This window comes from Mustela lutreola, chromosome 2, assembly GCF_030435805.1.
Source record: "Mustela lutreola isolate mMusLut2 chromosome 2, mMusLut2.pri, whole genome shotgun sequence".
Taxonomy (NCBI): domain Eukaryota; kingdom Metazoa; phylum Chordata; class Mammalia; order Carnivora; family Mustelidae; genus Mustela; species Mustela lutreola.
Window position 1 is genome coordinate 222749269 of NC_081291.1, and position 18775 is coordinate 222768043.

Below are 18775 nucleotides of genomic sequence, written 5' to 3' on the forward strand. Positions count from 1 at the left end.
CGACAGACGCACACCCATCGCTCGAGGATCCCGCAGATACAAGCACTGGGGGCCAAGCCAGTAATGCACCGGACAGACCTCGGTCCCCACTGCCTCGCCTCACCCTGGGGACCGCTGCAACGTGCCCCGATCCGAGCCGCTGCCCCTCCTCTCCCCCTGAGGGCTGCCGAGGAGAGCCAGACCAGCCGGCACACACGCACAGCTCCGGCGGCCTCTCGCTCCCTCTACTCGCAGACCAGGGGGGCAGCAGAAACGCAGGAGAGCGAGGCCCTCCCTGTCTTCCCGGCTCGAACGGAGTTCCCGCTATGCCCGTAAAACAGAATGTTCCTATCGGCTTCTGCTTTAACAACTGGAACTCAGAGCGGCCGGACCTCCAGCGTTTGGTGGTTTTCAAATGCTGCCGTGTATCTATACCACGATGCTGGCCATGGGCTGTCGGCCACAAAGGCCAGAGCTCACGGACACACAAGGCCTCTTCGCATGAGTGTGCGCCTCGCTCTCTTCGGGGCGGCGGTCCCGGCCTTCCCAACTGAGCGTGGGGCCTGCGCGTTTCCTTGGAGGAGTCCGAAGCCTGCCGAGGAGATGTGCCCGTCCTCCGGGCTCTGGACCCCTTCGGAACTGGAGAGAACGCCGCGTGTGTCCGGCAGCAAGGTGGGAGGAGCGGCCGCGGACTGCCGACTGCCGCAGGACAACCGCGGTGCCGCCCCCGGAGGCCGGCGGCTTCCCCAGGGGACGGTGGTCCACACCGCGGGCGCTCCCGGCGCTTCCACACACGTCACGGCAGTTCCACCACGGGGACAGATCTCTCCGGGCCAGAAGGAAAGGGAACACTGCTGGCAAGTGACCTGCCAAATAACTGAGAAGTCACCCCTGTTGACTCAGGAGGGACGATAGGGAGGGACTGCTGGGTCCTGCTGCGGAGGAAGAAAACCCCTAGAGGCACGTCTCCCCCCTTGACAGTTGAAAGAGCAGCCGAGATGAGGGCAAGCTGGAAGCCAGGGGCCGGACGGGGGCATTACATCGTCACTCATGTCCTTCCGATGTCCAGTTTCAGGGAAGGACAGCAACGTCGGACATAGGCCGCCATCCTGCTGGGCCCCCATGAGTCCCGTTCCTATGTGGACAAGAAGCCGAGGGTCTGCCACTTGCTTTCTACCTTCGCGACTGTCCCCAGCGCTCACCCTGCCCACAGCCACGCCTCTGGTCCGCGCGGCTCAGGCAGCTCGCTCCGGGGCATGGGGCCCTGGGGCGCCTGCACACCTCCGCGAGCCCTAGTGTCCGTCTGCGCAAAGCAGGCGGCTGTGGGCAGCGCCCAAACGTGGTGAGCATGGGCCTCAGTCCGGCGGCCGCCGCCCGCAAGCGCTCGCCGGCGGGTCGAGTTCATAGTGGCATCCGCTGCGGTTCCTGACACAAACGTGACGTGGGCGACCGGGGATTAAAAACTAAGCCAGTCACACGCATCTTACAATGTCCTACAGAAGGCAGCACGTCTGGGTGGCTCAGGCGTTGGGCGTCTGCCTTCGGGTTAGTCATGATCCCAGGGTCCTGGGATCGAGCCCCGCATCGGGCTCCCTGCTCGGCGGGGAGCCTGCTTCCCCCTCACCCACTCCCCCTGCTTGTGTTCCCTCTCTCACTGTGTCTTTCTGTCAAATAAAATCTTGGAAAAAAAACAAATTCAAATAGAAAGCAACCCTCCACTACCCCACCTCACGGACGACAGCCTCACCCCAGTGAAGCTGGGTTCCCGGCAGATGATATAACAGTGCTCCGTGTTCCTAAGAGCGAAGCCCTCTGTGCCCACCCTTGAAAACCACACACGTAAGCTACTGTTTGGCCGATGTTTACAGTTGTGCAAAGTGAAGTGAAACACAGCTAACTCGGCTTAAAAGGAAACTTCGCTGAATGTTGTTTGAGGCCAAAATAATGTTTTAATTATCCTGATGACATCTCATTCCCAATTTTCACTCACCACTGAGACCGTGACAGCTACCATTCCTGCAGGTCAAAACCGGACGAGTGCTGGTGACTCCGCGTGGCCCTGCCTCCTTGCCCAGCTCCCGTGCTGGTCGCACGAGGTCTGCGGCTGGCTGAGCTCTTGCCGGCGCCGAAGCTCACATCGGTGTCACCGTTCTACATTCTACGGTGGAGCCCAGGAGCACAGGCGGCTCAGCCAGCTTGGCTCGAGACCCAGCTAACAGGTAGGATTTGCAGAGCATCCAACCCCCACCCCGGCGTCACACATGCTGCAGGCTTCCCGGCGGGAGCCTGTGCTGCACATCTGGTCCAGATCAGAAAGGCAGGGAGGACGGAGCTGGCGGGGTGAGTCTTCAAGCACATGTGTCCATGACCTCCAACCATCACACCTTCCGTACGTGCCCTCACGCTGCGTATGGGGAAACTTGGACCCAATTTAGGAACTTTTCCTGGATTTGCAACAGAAGAGCGCGTCAGAACAGTTCGGTCAAAAGAACGAGACTGCGGCTCCGACTGGCTTGAGCAGGAAGAGCCCATCACCTCTCGGCGAGTGCAGAGGCCGGGCTGCACTCAGTGGCTCGCTGCCGTCATCGAAGCCCAGGGTTGGTTCTTCTCTCCATCCTGCCCTCCCGAGAATCGCCTACAGGCTGCCCTCCCCGCTCCCACCAGGCTACAGTGCACATCCTGGTTCCTATCCAGGGAGGGAGATGCCTCGCCTCCACCCTCGGGGTCCAGATGGACCTACTTCGCTCCCGCGCCCACCTGTGGGCCAGCAACTGTGGACAGACGGGTGCCAGGCACGGGCCCGCTGAGGCCCCGAAGCTGAAGCCAGTCACTGGCACGACAACAGGATCGCATGACGGCATCGGCGCACGAACCCTCCAGCCTGCCTCACACGTTAAAGGGACCTGGGCAGGTGTGAAAACCCGGATGCCCGTGCCCCACTCCCCATCACCTACATTACAACCTTTAGGGACAGAGACCCAAGCATGACTATCAGCGCAGGGCGGGGCGGGGCGGGGGTGGGGGGGCGGCCGAGGGTGGGTGTTGGTTGGTTTGTTTCACAAAGCCCTTACCGGAGTTTAGGATCTCATTCTCTTAGTCATGTGGATCACAAAAGGGAGGCTGAAGGGGCGTCTCAGGGGCTCAGGTCATGATTCCAGGGTCTTGGGATTGAACCCCACGTCGGGCTCCCTGCTCGGTGGGGAGGCGGATTTTCCCTCTCCCTCTGTTCCTCCCCCTGCTTGTGCTCGCTCTGTCAAATAAATAAATAAAATCTTTAAAAAAAAAAAAGAAAAAGAAAAAGGGAGATTGAAGCCCTGACTAATTAGATACGAGGAAGAAGATGAAGGTGCTGGATAAGCTGTGCACAGAGTCCTGGAAATACAGACCCCAGCCAGTACCGCAGGGAAGAAGGGTGATGGGGTCCTAACCCCAGCTGCACCGGGCTGGGAGCTGGGTTACGCTTCCCCGCCCAGTGCCCAGTTTTCTGTCATGCACAGGAGGGTCAGCAATGTCGGCATGCTATGACCTGACCCAGCATGAGAGACGACTTTGAAGGGTCCTGGAGCCTGCAGCAACACGAGCCGAGCTCTAACGGGCACCTTCCCAGATTAAACTGCCGGGGGCAGGGTGGGGGTGGGTCCCTGACTTCTGGGCTGTTCCTGGTTGAAGTCACAAGAGCCTCTGGTGCCCTGACAACACCTCCACTCTACACAGGCCTCTGTGGCCGGACACTCTGGCCGGGGGTATGATGTCCACAAGGCTAGAGGGCACCCTGCCCGGTCGGTGTCTGCTGGTCCAGCCAGGACCTCCCTCTACTGGGACCGTACAACCTTCGGACATAAGAGTTTCCCTCCACAACTGTGGCACGTACAATGTTGTATTTGTGTCCAAGAAATAGAACCCAACAAATATGTGGGAAACACTAACTCCCCAGTTTTACCTTCTGAAGGGTTTCTTTTGACTTCTGAGTAAAAATGGCTTCTGAGAAGTCACAAAACTAATGTCCTCAGTGGAGTGTCCACAGCCGGCAGGCCTGCCAATCAGGGGGGCACTCTCGGCCTCACAGTTGGGTAAAGAGCGACGACCCTAAGCTCCAAGTCCCTCGTTAGCGAGCTGATGAAGACCACTCAGGGACATCTTGTCTTTTTTTTTTTTTTTTTTTTTTTTAAGATTTTATTTATTTGACAGAGAGAGAGAGAGATCACAAGTAGGCAGAGAGGCAGGCAGAGGCAGAGGGGGAATCAGGCTCCCCGCTGAGCAGAGAGCCCGATGCAGGGCTCGGTCCCAGGACCCTGGGATCATGACCTGAGCCAAAGGCAGAAGCTTTAACCCACTGAGCCCCCCAGGCGCCCCAAAAGATGTCTTTTCTTAAAGATGAACAGAGAGGATGATCATGAAAATGATTCCAGCATTAGGGACCTATGTGAAAACAAACCACTAAACATGAAGCAGATTTCACATTTCAGGAACCTACTTTCACGCCAGAAGGGAAATCGCCAGGTAAAGACAGAGCGTAAGGGAAGATAACTCCTCGTCCAAGACGCTAAGCTGCATGTGTTCGACGTGAGACACACTGACGCTCAGCTTTTAGGGACTTTTCTCTCTGAAGTCAGAATCTGACTGCCCTCGGCACGAATGCCCAAAACGCTGTCCGGCTCGCCTGGCCCAGGCACACCCCCTGCTCTGCCTCCTGGCGGCACCGGCTCCTGCCCGCGTCCCCACAGAAGCTCCGCCACAGATCACCAGCGGGCCCCCACCGGCAAAGCCTTGTCTCCATCCCTCTTGTCTTGAGCCTCCGTTGCGTCTGACCCTATTAGACTTTCTCCTTCTCAGAGAACTGTTTCCTCCTTATTTTAAGTTCGGCCATTTCCACGTCCTCCTCCACGGGATTGCCACGGCCTCCCGTGAGGCAGACAGGCGCAGCACCTGCCCTCCGCTGTGTGGACGCGGCCTGCGCAGCACACACCACCCCACACCCCAAGCCTCTGGCCGGTCACACAGACTCCCAAGTTTCTCCTCGCCTTCTGGATAGTTCCATGTGGATACATAGTTTCCACCGTGACTTCAAACAGCACATCCCACACCGAACATCTCCCCATGTCCACGAGCTCCCGCTTCTACACTGTGAGAGTCAGTCACACCTCGATCAGACGACAGTAATCTGGGATGGCCTCCATCTTGATGGATCCAACGTGCAGAGCCAAACACTTTCCGCCATGCTTCAAGGTATGATGTGGTCATCTGACCAGTCAAGTCCATCCGTGGCTGCACACCCAGTGTTTTAAGTTATGTTTCTTAGTAAGTGTTACATAGGGGTACCTGGAGGGCTCAGTCTGGGAAGCATCTGCCTTTAGCTCAGGTCAGGATCTCAGGGTCCTGGGATCGAGTCCTGCCTCTGGCTCCCTGCTCAGTGGGAGTCTACTTCTCCCTCTGTCCCTCCCCCTCCTCATGTTCTCTCAAATAAATAAATAAAACCTTTTCTTAAAAAGAAAGTGTTATGTAAGTTTTGATTAATGAAAGAGAACAGGCCCCACCATCTCTTACAGAAAGGTCGACTTCTTTGGCCTGTAAGACCTTCTGAGGCCAAGTGTCAAGTCAATTGTTGGAGAGTTTTTGGTTGTTTTTCTTTAAGACAAATACCACACCTACTGCACTGACAGTCTGAACACTGGCCTAACACAGAAGTATTAGGAGGAATATTTAACCAACATAATAAAACACTTATATCAAAAATCTTTCTTAATGGGGCACCTGGTTGGCTCAGCCCATAGAGCTCGCAACTCTCAACCTCTGGGTTGAGTTCAAGTTCTACACTGGATATACCGATCACCTAAAAAGAATTAAGTATCTTGGGGCACCTGCGTGGCTCAGTTGGTTAACCATCTGCCTTCGGCTCAGGTCATGACCTCGGGGTCCTGGGATCGAGCCCTGTGTTGGGCTCCCTGCTCAGTCGGGAGTCTGCTTCTTCCTCTGTCTCTGCCCCCTCGCCCATTTATACTCTTGCTCATGCTCTCAAAAAAAAAAAAATAATAATACGGGGGTGCCTGGGTGGCTCAGTGGGTTAAGCCGCTGCCTTCGGCTCAGGTCATGATCTCGGGGTCCTGGGATCGAGTCCCGCATCGGGCTCTCTGCTCAGCGGGGAGCCTGCTTCCTCCTCTCTCTCTCTCTGCCTGCCTCTCCGTCTACTTGTGATCTTTCTGTCAAATAAATAAATAAAATCTTTAAAAATAATAATAATAAAATCTTTAAAAATAAAAATAAATCTTTTCTTAAAAAAACATTTATAAATAAAGGTCATAAAGAGTTCACTTTTTGATCACACTGTTATCACCACTGTTCACGTAACAGAGACACAGCTGCCCAGACTCAGAGCACAGACGGTGCTCTCGCAATGGCACATCCCTGGGCCCACAGGGACATTGAGGTCACACGGCCCAACTCTCCCCAGCCTCCAAACCTCTCAGCCTCCCTCATTACACAACCCAGAGACATACAAACCAGCCCTCCACCTCCTCTGTGATATGACAAATCATCAGCAGTGATTTTCCCCCCTGAGAGGACACACCTTCAAGCCAACTGGTCTTCCATCCCTTCACCAGAGACACAGTTCCGAGCACCTCCTACGTGTTAAAGGGGCCGGCTCCCCCTGCAAACGACATGAAGAGCCCTGCCGTCCAGAGCGCTCGCACCAGCGTGGAAGACAGACACGAGCTGCCAACGGGATGAGGAGGGCAGCTGTGCTGTGCGTCAAGGCTGACAGGTGCCATGGAAGACGACGAAGTGGCACCGGGGTGTGGGCTGGAGGAGGGAGGTACACGACCCTGACCAAAAGGAAGTGAGCCTTGAACTACCTGAAGGAAAACAAAACGGGTGATTCACAGAAGCCTCCAGAGTACCCTGAAATTGGAGAAAGAACTCAAGAGCCAGGACTGGGACGGACAGGATGAAGCAACGGTGGCATTCCGGCCGGCGTCCCGGGCCTCGGCGCCTCCCCCCAGATTCAGGCACGGGCTGCACAGGGGGCCTCACTCCAGCGGCCGGCGACACTGCCACAGGCAGCACAGACTGGCGCCTCCTAGTAGTTCTGCGCCCAGAGTGGCCCTCCTCACAGCTCTAGGCAGGAAGGTCCACGAGGAAGATTCCATCCTGCCCCGCTCACACTCCCACCGCGGAGACCGTCACCAGGCACTGCGGGGGCCCTCGCTGACCGGGGGCCAGTGCGGAAGGCCCGCTCAGGGAAAAGGGCCACGGAGCATGGTGGGCAACCAGGGTGACGGCCCCAGAGAAACTAAGTCTAGGGCTAACCTTCCCCGCCCGGAGGCCAACTACGCCATAACTGGTCTCAGTCTAGGCCGTGGGGTCACCTTGAGGCGCGTGCAGAGCCAGAGGCGTCGGCCACCGAGGCCAGGCCGCGCGTGGGGCGCCAAGAGCTGGCAGGCGAGGGCAGAGAGCCCAGAGGCTGGGGAGGAGGTGGCACAGATCCCGAAGAAGCTGCGGTCTAGTCCGGGCTCGGGCCAGTGGAGAGCTGGAGAGCAGACCTTGAAGGGAGGCAGAACACGGCCCGTGGGCAGCGCAGCCACGGCCTGAGGGGACCGGACCGCAGCTGCCGGCAATGCTGCACTGTGCGGAGCTGCTTGCACGGCTCGTGGGCCCGAGGCCACGGCTGAGGGGCGCTGGGAGAGGCAGGCGGTGGTCACAGGAATGCGAGAGAAACCTAAGATCCAGCTCCCACTGTTCAGTCTAGTTGGAGGTAAATGGCATTTGAGAAACAAAAGAACAAGAAAATGTTAAATTGTCTCCAGGTGAAACAGAAACCGAAGGAGGGCGAGCTCTGTGGACTGGGCCAGGCCGGGCAGGGCCGGGCCGGGCCGCAGACTCCCACGAGGCACCGCCGAGCTGAGCTTCCGGAGCCCCAGCAGGAGCACGAACATAGAGGAGGGGGAGTCACCGCCATGGGGATGTTTAAATATGCCATTTCATGTGTGTGTGTGTCGCACAAATCGGGGCATGTTACAGTCTGGGGAAGCTGCTCTCTGGGCCGCGATCGCCTGTGACTCCTCCCATGTGGCTTTACTAGACTGCCACGGCGGACACACGAAATATTCTACTTTTTTATCATGCTAAAACTTACATAACATAAACTTGGGCTGTTAACCATTTTCAAGGGCATGGGTCAGTGGTGCTAAGTCTGTCTACACTGCTGTGCAACCGTCCCCGCTGTCTGTCCATCTCCAGGACTCTGTTCAACCTGTAGATCTGACACTGTGGCCCCGTGAGACGTCCCCCTGCCCCGGCGCCCACCATTCTACTCCCAGTTTCGGAGCGTGACTGCTTTGCGTACCTCGAATGAGTGGACTCACGCAGAATCTGGGGTCCGGCTTCCCTCACTCAGCGTAAGGTCCCCAAGCTGCAGTCACGTGGTCGCAGGGGTCAGGATGTCCTTCTGTTCTGTGGCTGAGCAAGGTCCCACTGTGCGCACCCCACCTCCCCTCTGTCCGTTCAGCCGCCGACGGGCATTCTGGTCGCTTCCGTATCTCGGCTCTTGTAAGCCACGCTGTAGTGAACAGGGCTGTACGACTAGCTCTTCAAGATCCTGCTTTTAGGGTGCCTGGGTGGCTCAGTGGGTTAAGCCGCTGCCTTCGGCTCAGGTCATGATCTCAGGGTCCTGGGATCGAGTCCCGCATCAGGCTCTTTGCTCAACGGGGAGCCTGCTTCCTTCTCTCTCCGCCTGCCTCTCTGCCTACTTGTGATCTCTGTCAAATAAATAAATAAAATCTTTAAAAAAAAAAAAAAAAAAAAGATCCTGCTTTTAGTTCTTTTCAGTAAATACTGAGCATGGGGAGAAGATCTCTCCCAGCATCAGTTCGGACAGAGCGCGGCTCGGAAACCCCAGCCGTCCCCATGTGGCCCCCGCAGCTCCCGGCAAGGACGGGGCGATGTCCCGCCCTCGTGCCCTCCCAGCTTCAGGAACGCCCTTTCCGCCCACAACAAAACGCCCCCGGCTTCATATATCCAGGCTTGTGGCTCGCCCCACTTCTGAAGGGTGGTTTAGGAGGACATGGAATTCTTGGTGCACAGTCTTTCCACTCAGAACGTGGACAGATGCTCCCCCGTGCCACCACCACGGTTTCCGACGGGCGGAGAGCTGTTCACCTGGTCGCAGTCCCTTGCTGATTCCGAAATGCCTTCTTTGTCTCGAGTGTGAACGGTCCGACTGCGATGCATCCAGCACGGGTCTCTGTTGACACCCCACGGACCCCTTGCACGTACGGACTCTCCGTCATCAGAGGGAGGAAGTCTTCAGACGTCACTCCCTCCAATAGTTTCTTCCGCTCTCTTCTCTGCTGAACTTCCTTTACGGGCCCTGCACGTACTGGTGCGCCCCGGGGTCCCGCAGGCCTCGGACTTCCAGCACTTGCTTCACGCTCTTCTGCTGCCATCCCTCGGCCCAGATGGTCTCTGTGGGTCCAGCCTTCGCTCTGCTGACGCTTCAGTCAGCGGCACAGACCAGCTGCAGAACCTGCTGGTAACAGCCCCTTTGTCTCTCCTTTCTTCTCTTCCTCCTTGTACTTTATTTGGGTGGTCTCAACTTTCACAAAGATCTTTACAGTAGATGTTTAGCTCATCAACTTCCGCCTTCCTCCTTAAACTAATAAAACTTCTAATAAACAGTTACTTAGATGCATTTCGTCATTTTTGACATGTAATGTTTTTATTGTTCACTTCAAAATATCTGACTTGTTATGATTTCATCTTTCACTTATGGATTACTTAATTTCTAGATGTGGGATTCTACTTATTCTTTTGTCACTATTTCCAGCTTCACTGTACTGTGGTCCAAGAAGACATTCCTCACGATTCTGCTCTGAAATCTGTTGAGGCCTACTTTATAACCCAAAACTCTATAGTTTTTTAAAAGATTTTATTTATTTATTTGAGAAAGAGAGAATGAGACAGAGAGAGAGCGCACAAGAAGGGGAGAGTCAAAGGGAAGCAGGCTCCCCACTGAGCAGAGAACCCGATGGGGGACTCGATCCCAGGACTCCAAGATCATGACCTGAGCCCAAGGCAGTCACCCAACCAATGGAGCCACCCAGGCACCCAAAATTCTATAGTTTTTTGGTTTACTTTGAGACTGCATTAGCAAGTGCATATATAAATTCACAGTGATTATGTCCTTCTGATGAACGGGCAAGAACCTGCCTGGTATGTTTTCCGTTCACTCTCAGCCTGTATGCACTCTGCAGCCCGAGCTGGAACCGCTATGAACAACACGTACCCTGTTGATGACGGTCTTGGACCCAGCCTGACGCTGTTGTCAGCGGGTCATGGCGCCCATTCACAGTTCCTGCGCTGGTCGCTTCTCCTGCCCCGTGGTTTCTTGTTTTCTCTCTCACCACCTTCTGAACTAGTTCTCGCCCTGCAGTTCACGCTGCGTTCCAGTTACCTGCGGGTGTACGTTCTGCTTCCGTCACCTGTGCGCTAGCCTGCGCCGAGCCGTCCGAGTCTGCAGCCAGCCGTGCCCGCAGCTCCTCCCAGGCCCAGCCAGCCCAGGGGCAGGACCCACTCCTAAACCCGCCGCCTGTCTCGCTCCACCGGTGCCCCCGCTGCTGCCTGCTCCTGGCGTTCTAAGCCCGTTGCTTTGGTTCTGTTCGCTTCCTCTGGTCCGCCCCTACTCAGACGTCCCCACACATCTGCTTTTCCCCACCGCCCTCACGCTCTCCCACACCCGCCCTCTGCGCCCACGCCCCCTGATGCACACGCCGGGCGAGGGCTGTGGGACAGCGGCAGCTGCATCCCGCCCCCGCTCTGAAGAATGAATGTGCCCGGAGGCCCCGCGCACTCGGTCGGCAGCGACTCTCCTGGCGTTAGACGGGACACCGCTGCTACCAGGAGCCACTGGCGTCGGAAGCGCCGCCGCGGGAAGCCACGTCTTTACTGGCCGCCTGCCTCTAAGACCGTCTCCGTCCTCGACATGCCGCGGTTTTCACTACGGGCTTACAAGCGGGCAGACGTCGCACGTTACAGAAGCAAGTGCGGCAAACGTCTCTGCCGCTCTCTTCAAGGGTGGCTTGTCCCACCCACTTTCCTCCCAGAACTCCCGCGGGTCCCGGCGACTCTGTCTCCCCTCCACACCCCGACCTGCTCCGACTCTCTGTCTCCCCTCCACACCCCGACCTGCCCCGCCACCCCTCTCCCTCTGGGCTTCGTTCTCAGTAATTTCTCCACATGTGTCCCTCTCGATGCAATTCTCTCTTCAACTATGGACAACCAGCGATTAAACAGCCTCATAAATGTATATCCAATCACTGCACTGCTCATCTCCAGAAACACCTCTGCTCCTTTTTCGGATCTGCGGGTCCTTTCTATAATCTCTGGCTCTTCACTCATGTACCAATCCCTTCCTTGATTTCTTGAAACATATTAAACGTACTATTTTTATACCAATCCAATAGTTCTTATATCTGAAATCTTCTGCAAGCCTGTATTATCTATATTATCACTTCGCTAGTGATGTTTCCCATACTTTTTGTGATTTTTAATATATGAACTCAGGTTCTTAAAACCTTAGCTCTAACAATTCTTTAAGGACTTAGCTGAAGTTCAAGAACTCTCCAGAAAAGACTATTCTCTAAATGAGGACCACCCATGGGGCCTGAATGAAAGCCTCAAAGCTGCCTAAACACCAACCGAGGGTAGCAAATTTTCAGAAGAGATTCTCCTCCACTACACGCAGTGCCAGAGGTCAAACAGACGACTGCCGGTTCACAGCCTCCTCGGAGCTTCCTGGCTGTGACCTGAGATCCGCCTCTGAAGACGGAGGGCGAGGGAAGACCACGGAAAAAGCCTGGCCACTCTAGGACAGCCGCCGGCAGGTTTCATGAGCAAAGGGAACGCACACACAAGGCCTGTGTCGGCTAGCCACGAGACCCGGGGGTCCCCACACTCCCCCGCCAGAATAAAACAAAAACAGAGTTACCTTCCAGTCCCACACTCGCCGCGCCGGCTCTTTACCCAGAGAACGCGAACACACGAATTCAAAGGGACACGTCACCCCGATGTCCGCAGCAGCATTATCGGCAGAGCCCAACTATGCACACAGCCCGCATGCGCGCCCGCTGCGACACGTGTATATGCACAACAGAGCGTCCCCCGCCACACACCAGAACTCGCTCTAGCCACGTGCAACAACGTGGATGGAACTAGAGTGTCAGAGAGAGACCGATACCGTATGATTCACGCACATGTGCAATCCGGGAGACAAAACAAACGAGCAGAGGGTAAAAATCAGAGAGATGAGCCAGAAATGGACTCTCAACTACCATGAACACCCTGACGGCCGCCAGAGGGGAGGAAGGGCGGGGGGTGGGAGCGAGGGGTGGGAGGAGTCGGCGCACTCGGGTCCGGGTCTGAGCATCGGTGCTGAGCCGCTGTCTTGCCCCGCCTGAAATTAGTATGACGCTGTGTGTTAACTGACTAGAATTGAAATAAAACGTTACCAAATTAAAAAATAAATACATGGGGTGCCTGGAAGGCAGCTGAAGCCGCTGCCTTCAGCTCAGGTCATGATCCCAGGGTCTTGGGATCAAGCCCCGCACTAGGCTCTCTGCTCTGCAGGGAGCCTGCTTCTCCCTTTCTCTCTGCCTGCTTCTCTGCCTACTGTGATCTCTGTCTGTCAAATAAATAAATACGTAAAATTTTACATAGAGGCCGTAAGTGGGGTTCAGTCACGTATCCCTTCAAACTGGTCTCAACACCACATCTCCATCTCAAGGCTACATCCTTGGGACAGCTCGTGGAAGCAGGGAAGAAAGGAACACGCACACTCCGAGGACGAGGTGGACGGCGGGGGGGAACCTCTGTCTGCCTGAGTCCCACTCCCTGGTCTCAACCAGCGCTCATGTCCTCTCGATGGCCTCCCCAAGAGCAGTTTTCCTGCAGTCGCCGAGGGCTGGAGAAGCACCCTCAGTTTACGCCTGCAATGCTGGTAAATGCTTCCGGGTGTCCCTGTGAGGGTACTCATCTGGGAGGGACCTGGTCTTTGTTTCCTGTCCCTACACCCTGAGAGGCCGTGGAAACTGAAAGTCACTTTGACAAATGTCCTCAAAGTGGGCATTAGCTCAGGTCTCAGAACTTCTCTGCTGTCCCACATTCCTTTGGCTTTTGGGCATTGGATACAATTACCCTTTTTCTAGCTCAGAGGAGCAATTTTTTACATTTTTTTTTTTTCATCTCACTCAGCATTTTGACTGTTTTCAGTACAGAGAGTCGGTCTGGGATCCATTCCATCATACCCTTGGCTCCCAACTCATGCCCTGAGAAGCTGGACAGGAGGAAGACCTGCAGGAGGCCGCCGGAGCTCTCGGAAGGAAAGATGAACGTGGCCCAAAGCCAGCTGGGACTGGGAGACGGCGGTCAGGTTCTGGGCAGACTGAAAGTGGAGCCATCTAGAGGTCCTAACAGATTGGATGTGGGCGCGGAAGGAAAGGAGCGGACATTCCCTCTAAGGTTTTCAAAGGCCTGAGAAATCGGAACAGAGTTGTTGTGGGGAGGCCACGGCCAGAGGTCAGCGTGGGTAAGGCACGGCACGGAGTCTGAGCACACTAAGCCTCGGCGTCCGTTAGCCGCTAGCGGTCGTGCACAGCGGGACGTCGGAAGGGTCTCACAGAGCCACATGGAGACAGCAAGCCGATAGTGGGAGAAGTGAGTCCAGAGTTCAGGACAGAGGTCTGGGCTAGAGACAGAAATCTGGCAGGACTGACACGTCTCAGACTCCTTGGACCAACAGTGACTGTAAGGCAGGAGGCAACACTGTCACATGGTAGGAAACACGGCGCTATAAAGTTTAAAGTGTGATGGAAATACTCGTTTGCGTGAGCAGTTACATAACGTGTGGCCACCCTCCCAACACACCCTGCCCTCGTCAGCATTCACCGGCCTTCTGCGCCAGTTCTGCAGCCTACGAGGCATGCTAGGAATGTGGAGAAAGCCTGGGGGAAAGCCGGGCACAGAGCTGAACAAAGGGAAGGAAAGTGAAATCCAACAAACGTTACAGGAAATGAGGTTGTTAAAGCAGGGCCGACTCACAGCAACTGGTCCTGCACTCTGGGGCGGACAAGTCCGGGTATGCGAGACAACTTGCCACCTTTAATCAAAGCAAATTTAAAAAACCGAGCTTTCACTGCCGAGACTGAATGCTAATACACACTAAGACGCTTGGGGTAGAAATCTTCCTTTCACAGATCAGAAAAGTGGGATTCTAAAAGGCTGGGTGAATTCCCAAGTAGAAAATCTGCAGTTTTAATCTGAGTCAAATGCATCCAAAGTTGATGTGTTTAAAAATCTCCTGATGGAGAACTGATAAAAATAGGACCCCGTTATTGCCAGAAGCAATGAAATCCTTTTTCCTAGATCACCTAAAACACTAGAGGAGATTTTTATTTCTCCAGTGTATTTCACAAAGCAGATCTACCTAAAAGCAAAGGGGTACAGGAAGCTGGGTTTCAAATCCTCTCCTAGCTCTAAGCAGTCACAAGGGTCTAGAATGCAGGAAACTGTCACACCGCCACCGCCGAGCACCAAGAAGCACAGATGACTTTTCAGGAAACTATTTTTGTTCCTATTTTCCTATTCTGTAATAAAATAGACACGCACCCTCCTAAAACATGCACCAAATTCTGTAACAAGTTTCAATTTGTAAGCTGAAGTAATTCCATAGGGAATTCAGAGGTCAAACAGCCTGGGCTTACGGGACCTTGTCTCTGTTTGACTGTGGTAGGAACTCTGAAGGTACCAGGAAAACAGATTTATTCGGGTTTGGGCGGTGCTCACTGTATCAGAAGAACAAGCAGTTGTCTTCGTGGACAAGGAAGCCCGATGCCACAGTGGGGAAAAGTGGCATTAAGGCCACTTTACCAGGTCCCTCCCTTACTGGGCGTGACCCAGAGTGCCCACAGGAACCGCCACCTGGTCGAGGAGCGCCATCTCTGGGGAGCGTCAGGAACGGACGCTCGCGGGCGGCGTGGACCTGGAGGGCTGTACAAATTAAAGGGAGACTCGCGACAATCTTCGCTCAGCCCCGGACAGTCTCCGGAGCACCACAGCTAAAACGGGCTGCCCGGAACACGGAGCCACAGCCCTGTTCAATGAGCGAGTAGCTGCCCGAATGTGCTGAAGGACCCCCGGCTGCAGGCTCCTGAGACGGAGATGCGTGTGGTTCCCAGACACCCACCTCTGAGGCAAGCCAAGCAGACCTAGGCAGGCGGGGTGGGGGGTGGGGGGATGATGCCGCTCAGGACTAAGGCTCATGTCTGAGGGGCTTCCGGCCAAGCAGCAGGCCGACAGAGCGGCCGGGAGCTGGGGTCTGGAGCCCAACCCACCCAAGCAGGGCTCCTGCTCAGCGGCTACGTAACCTGGAGCCACTGCGCCCCGAATGCTCCTGCTGCCTCATCCATAAAACAGGATTGTACCTCATCATGGAATTCGGAGAAATCAATCTGTGAACCTACGAAAGCACTTAAAACAGTGACTGGCCCTCAAGAAAGAGCAGGTACCCCCACCTCATTGACCTCCCACTCTCACCACCCCCTCCCCTCCCGCAGACGCGGTGTGCCTTGGGCGCCCGGGGCAACCACCTCTGATCCTCTGGGTCCCTCCGTTCACGTTCTCAAGAGAAGACAAGTTATTTGGTGGGGGCCTGGGGGGCTCAGTGGGTTAAAGCCTCTGCCTTCGGCTAAGGTCATAGTCTCAGGGTCCGGGGATCGAGTCCCACAACAGGCTCTCTGCTCAGTGGGGAGCCTGCTTCCCCCCGCCCCCCGCCTGCCTCTCTGCCTACTTGTGATCTCTGTCTGTCAAATAAATAAATAAATAATCTTTAAAAAAAAAAAAAAAAAAGAAAAGAAAACAAGCTGTTTGGTCAAGCATGAAACCCTGGTGGGTGGGTGTTATCAGGCAGTAGGAAACACAGCCCGGAGACTACCGAAGCTGGGTTTGATCCTGCTTGCTGGCTAACAAGTCCGCAGCCATAGGTTCACAGGTCTGGGCAGGAGAAATACGAGCCTCCTGAGCCCGAGAAAAAGAATCACACTATTCACCATATCCACACTTGTGCCAGTCCCACGAGACCCGATCCCACAGGGCCATGCACAGGCCAGGCGGTGCATGACACAAGACGAGCCCCAAATCTTTCATAATGGGGAGTAAGCCTGCCCGACCTTTGCCCTGGACGGAGGCACTACCTTTGCTGCATGCTCGTCCACACCCGCCCTTAGCTCTCTCTCCTGACAAGGGTGCTCACGGTACTAGCAGCCTTACAAAGACAGCCGGGAACAAAGGAGGTCCGTTCCTCTGCTCTTAAGACATAAGGAAACATGAGAGACCGTCTCCCAAGAGTATCTAAATAAACAGACATATATACTGTGTTCGTGGCTTGGAAGAAGCAATATCGCTAAAATATCAATTCTCCCCAAACGAAATGTCAACACAACATAAAAATCTCCATAAAAATCTCCAGAGGATTTTTTTGGTAGAAATGCAAAGAACTCAGAAATAACCAAAACAACTCTGAAAAAACTCGAACATTGTTAGAGGATTTACAGCAACTGACTTTTAAGATTTATTACAGAGTGTGGTATTGGCATAACGGTACAGAGATGCATCCACAGAAGAGAACAGCGAGTCCCAAAGCGTACCCTCACATCCGGCATCGTGACTTTCAGCAGAGGGGCACGGGCCATCCGGTGGAGAAAAGAGCCTTCATGCCAACCAGGCAGCCTTACGTAACACAAGAACCCGGACGCCCACCTCTCGCAGCATGCCAGTCGTAATCCAAAATGGATCAGAGACCTGAATGCAAAATGCAGAACCACAGAACTCTTAAAGGAAAACAAACTTAAAATACTTAAGATCTTGACTTAGGCAAAGATTTCTACCCCCCCCCCAAAAAAAGCACAATTCATAAAAGAAAAAGAGTAAGTTAAACTTCATCAAAATTAAGACTCTTGGGCACCTGGGTGGCTCAGTCAGTTAAGTGTCTACCCCGATTTTGACTTAGGTCATGATCTCAAGGTCATGAGATCGAGTCCCACATCCACGTCAGGCTCCACACTCAGTAGGGAACCTGCTTGGGAGTCTCTCTCCCTCTGACCCTCCCCCTGCTCTCACTCTCACTCTAAAATAATAAATACATAAATCTTTATTTACAAATATTAAGAACCTCCAACCTTTGAAGATGCTCTTAAGAAAACAAAAAGACAAGCCACAGCCCAGGAGAAAATATTGGCATTTGGATCCAGTATTTGGATTTGTATCCAAAATATAGGAAGAACTCTCAATGCTCAATTAAAACAGCCCAATTGTTTTAAATGGGCAGAAGATATGAAAAGATACCTTATCAGAGAAGATACACGGATGGGAAATAAGCACATGAGAAGACGCTCAGCATCACCAGTCATAATAAAATTGCAAATTAAGACCACAGCGAGGCAGCGCTATGGCCCTGTTGGATTATCTAGAGTGAAGCAGAGATGCGCAAGCAGCCACGAGGACAAGGGGCAGAACACGGACGTGCTGCTCAGGGGCGTGCAAAATGGTAGCACCCACCTTCCACGCCCCCAGACATACCACTCCACAGTATTCACCCAAGAGAAAGGAGACTGTATGTCCTTGCAAAGACAGATTATCACGTTCATAGCAGCTTCGTGTGTAATCATCGCAACCTGGAGACACGCCAGGCATCTATCACCGGCATCTGCACCATTTCTCTGCCATCACCCGCATAAATAAAGTAATTGTGGTGTACCCATAGCACAGAACACTACTTAGCCATAAAAAGCAAACAACTACGAGTCCACAACAATAACACGGACGGGTCTCAAAACAGTTAGGTTGATGAGAGAAGCTAGGTACATGGAGCGCAGGATATATGACGTTAGGTACATTAACTCGTGAAAATGAAAACAACTTCAAGTGCAGAAAGGGGTGAATGTATCTGGGAAGAGGGGAGTATAGGGGTGGGAGGGAGGCACCCCATTGAACACCGGTACCTCTCGGAGGCGACGCCCACCTTCACTCTATATCGCACAGTGATTTTACAGGTGTATATTCATATTAAAACTATACAACTGTTTGCCTCAAATGTGTGCAGCTTATTGCATATCAATTATAACTGAAAAAAAGCTGTTACAAAAAATAAGCTTTCACCACCAAGTAGAACTGAAGCTCAAATAGAGGTCAATCTAAATAATGAAAAAATAGGGAAGTCCATTTGTCGCACACCTGAATGAAATATGCACCTCCTGAATACCCAGCATTAAAAGTTACGATGAATAAACTGGGACAAAATCTTAGGTTAAATTCATGGTCAGACATTGACTATTACATATTTCTCGGTACGTCTCCTGAGGCAAAGGAAACAAAAGCAAAAAAAAACTAGTGGGACTTCACCAAGAATAAAAGCTTCTCAGGGCATCTACGTCGCTCAGTTGATTAAGAGTCTGATTCTCAATCTCTGCTCAGGTCTTGATCTTAGGGTTGTGCGTTTAAGCTGCACACTTAAAAAAAAAGGTGATAGAAAAAGGTTCTGCACAGCAAAGGAAACCAACAAAACTAAAAGGCAACCTATAGAATGGGAGAAGATATTTGCAAATAACATATCTGTTAAGGGGTTAGTATCCAACATATATAAAGAACAGATACAGCTTATCACCCAAAACACAAATAATCCAGTTGAAAACAGGCAGAAGACATCAACAGATATTTCTCTGAAGAATATACCGGAGTCCCAACAGACACATGA

General features: G+C 53.6%; 1 protein-coding gene across 13 annotated transcripts in view; it reads right to left on the bottom strand.

Moving 5' to 3' along the window:
• Nucleotides 1–18775, bottom strand: part of HSF2BP (heat shock transcription factor 2 binding protein) — a 103708-nt gene that overhangs the window by 23557 nt on the left and 61376 nt on the right. For 2 of the 13 annotated variants that reach the window (XR_009351257.1, XR_009351258.1), the window contains exon 10: nt 16671–16824. The exons of 10 other annotated variants lie outside the window; for them this stretch is intronic. Coding sequence is in view for 1 of the 3 variants with exons in the window: in XM_059164863.1 (XP_059020846.1) it covers nt 10407–10426 (20 nt within the window). In the remaining 2 variants the exon portion in view is untranslated. Of the gene's footprint in view, nt 1–10119; nt 10427–16670; nt 16825–18775 lie in introns of those variants that run through there. One more of the 13 variants, XM_059164863.1, reaches the window with a different exon arrangement.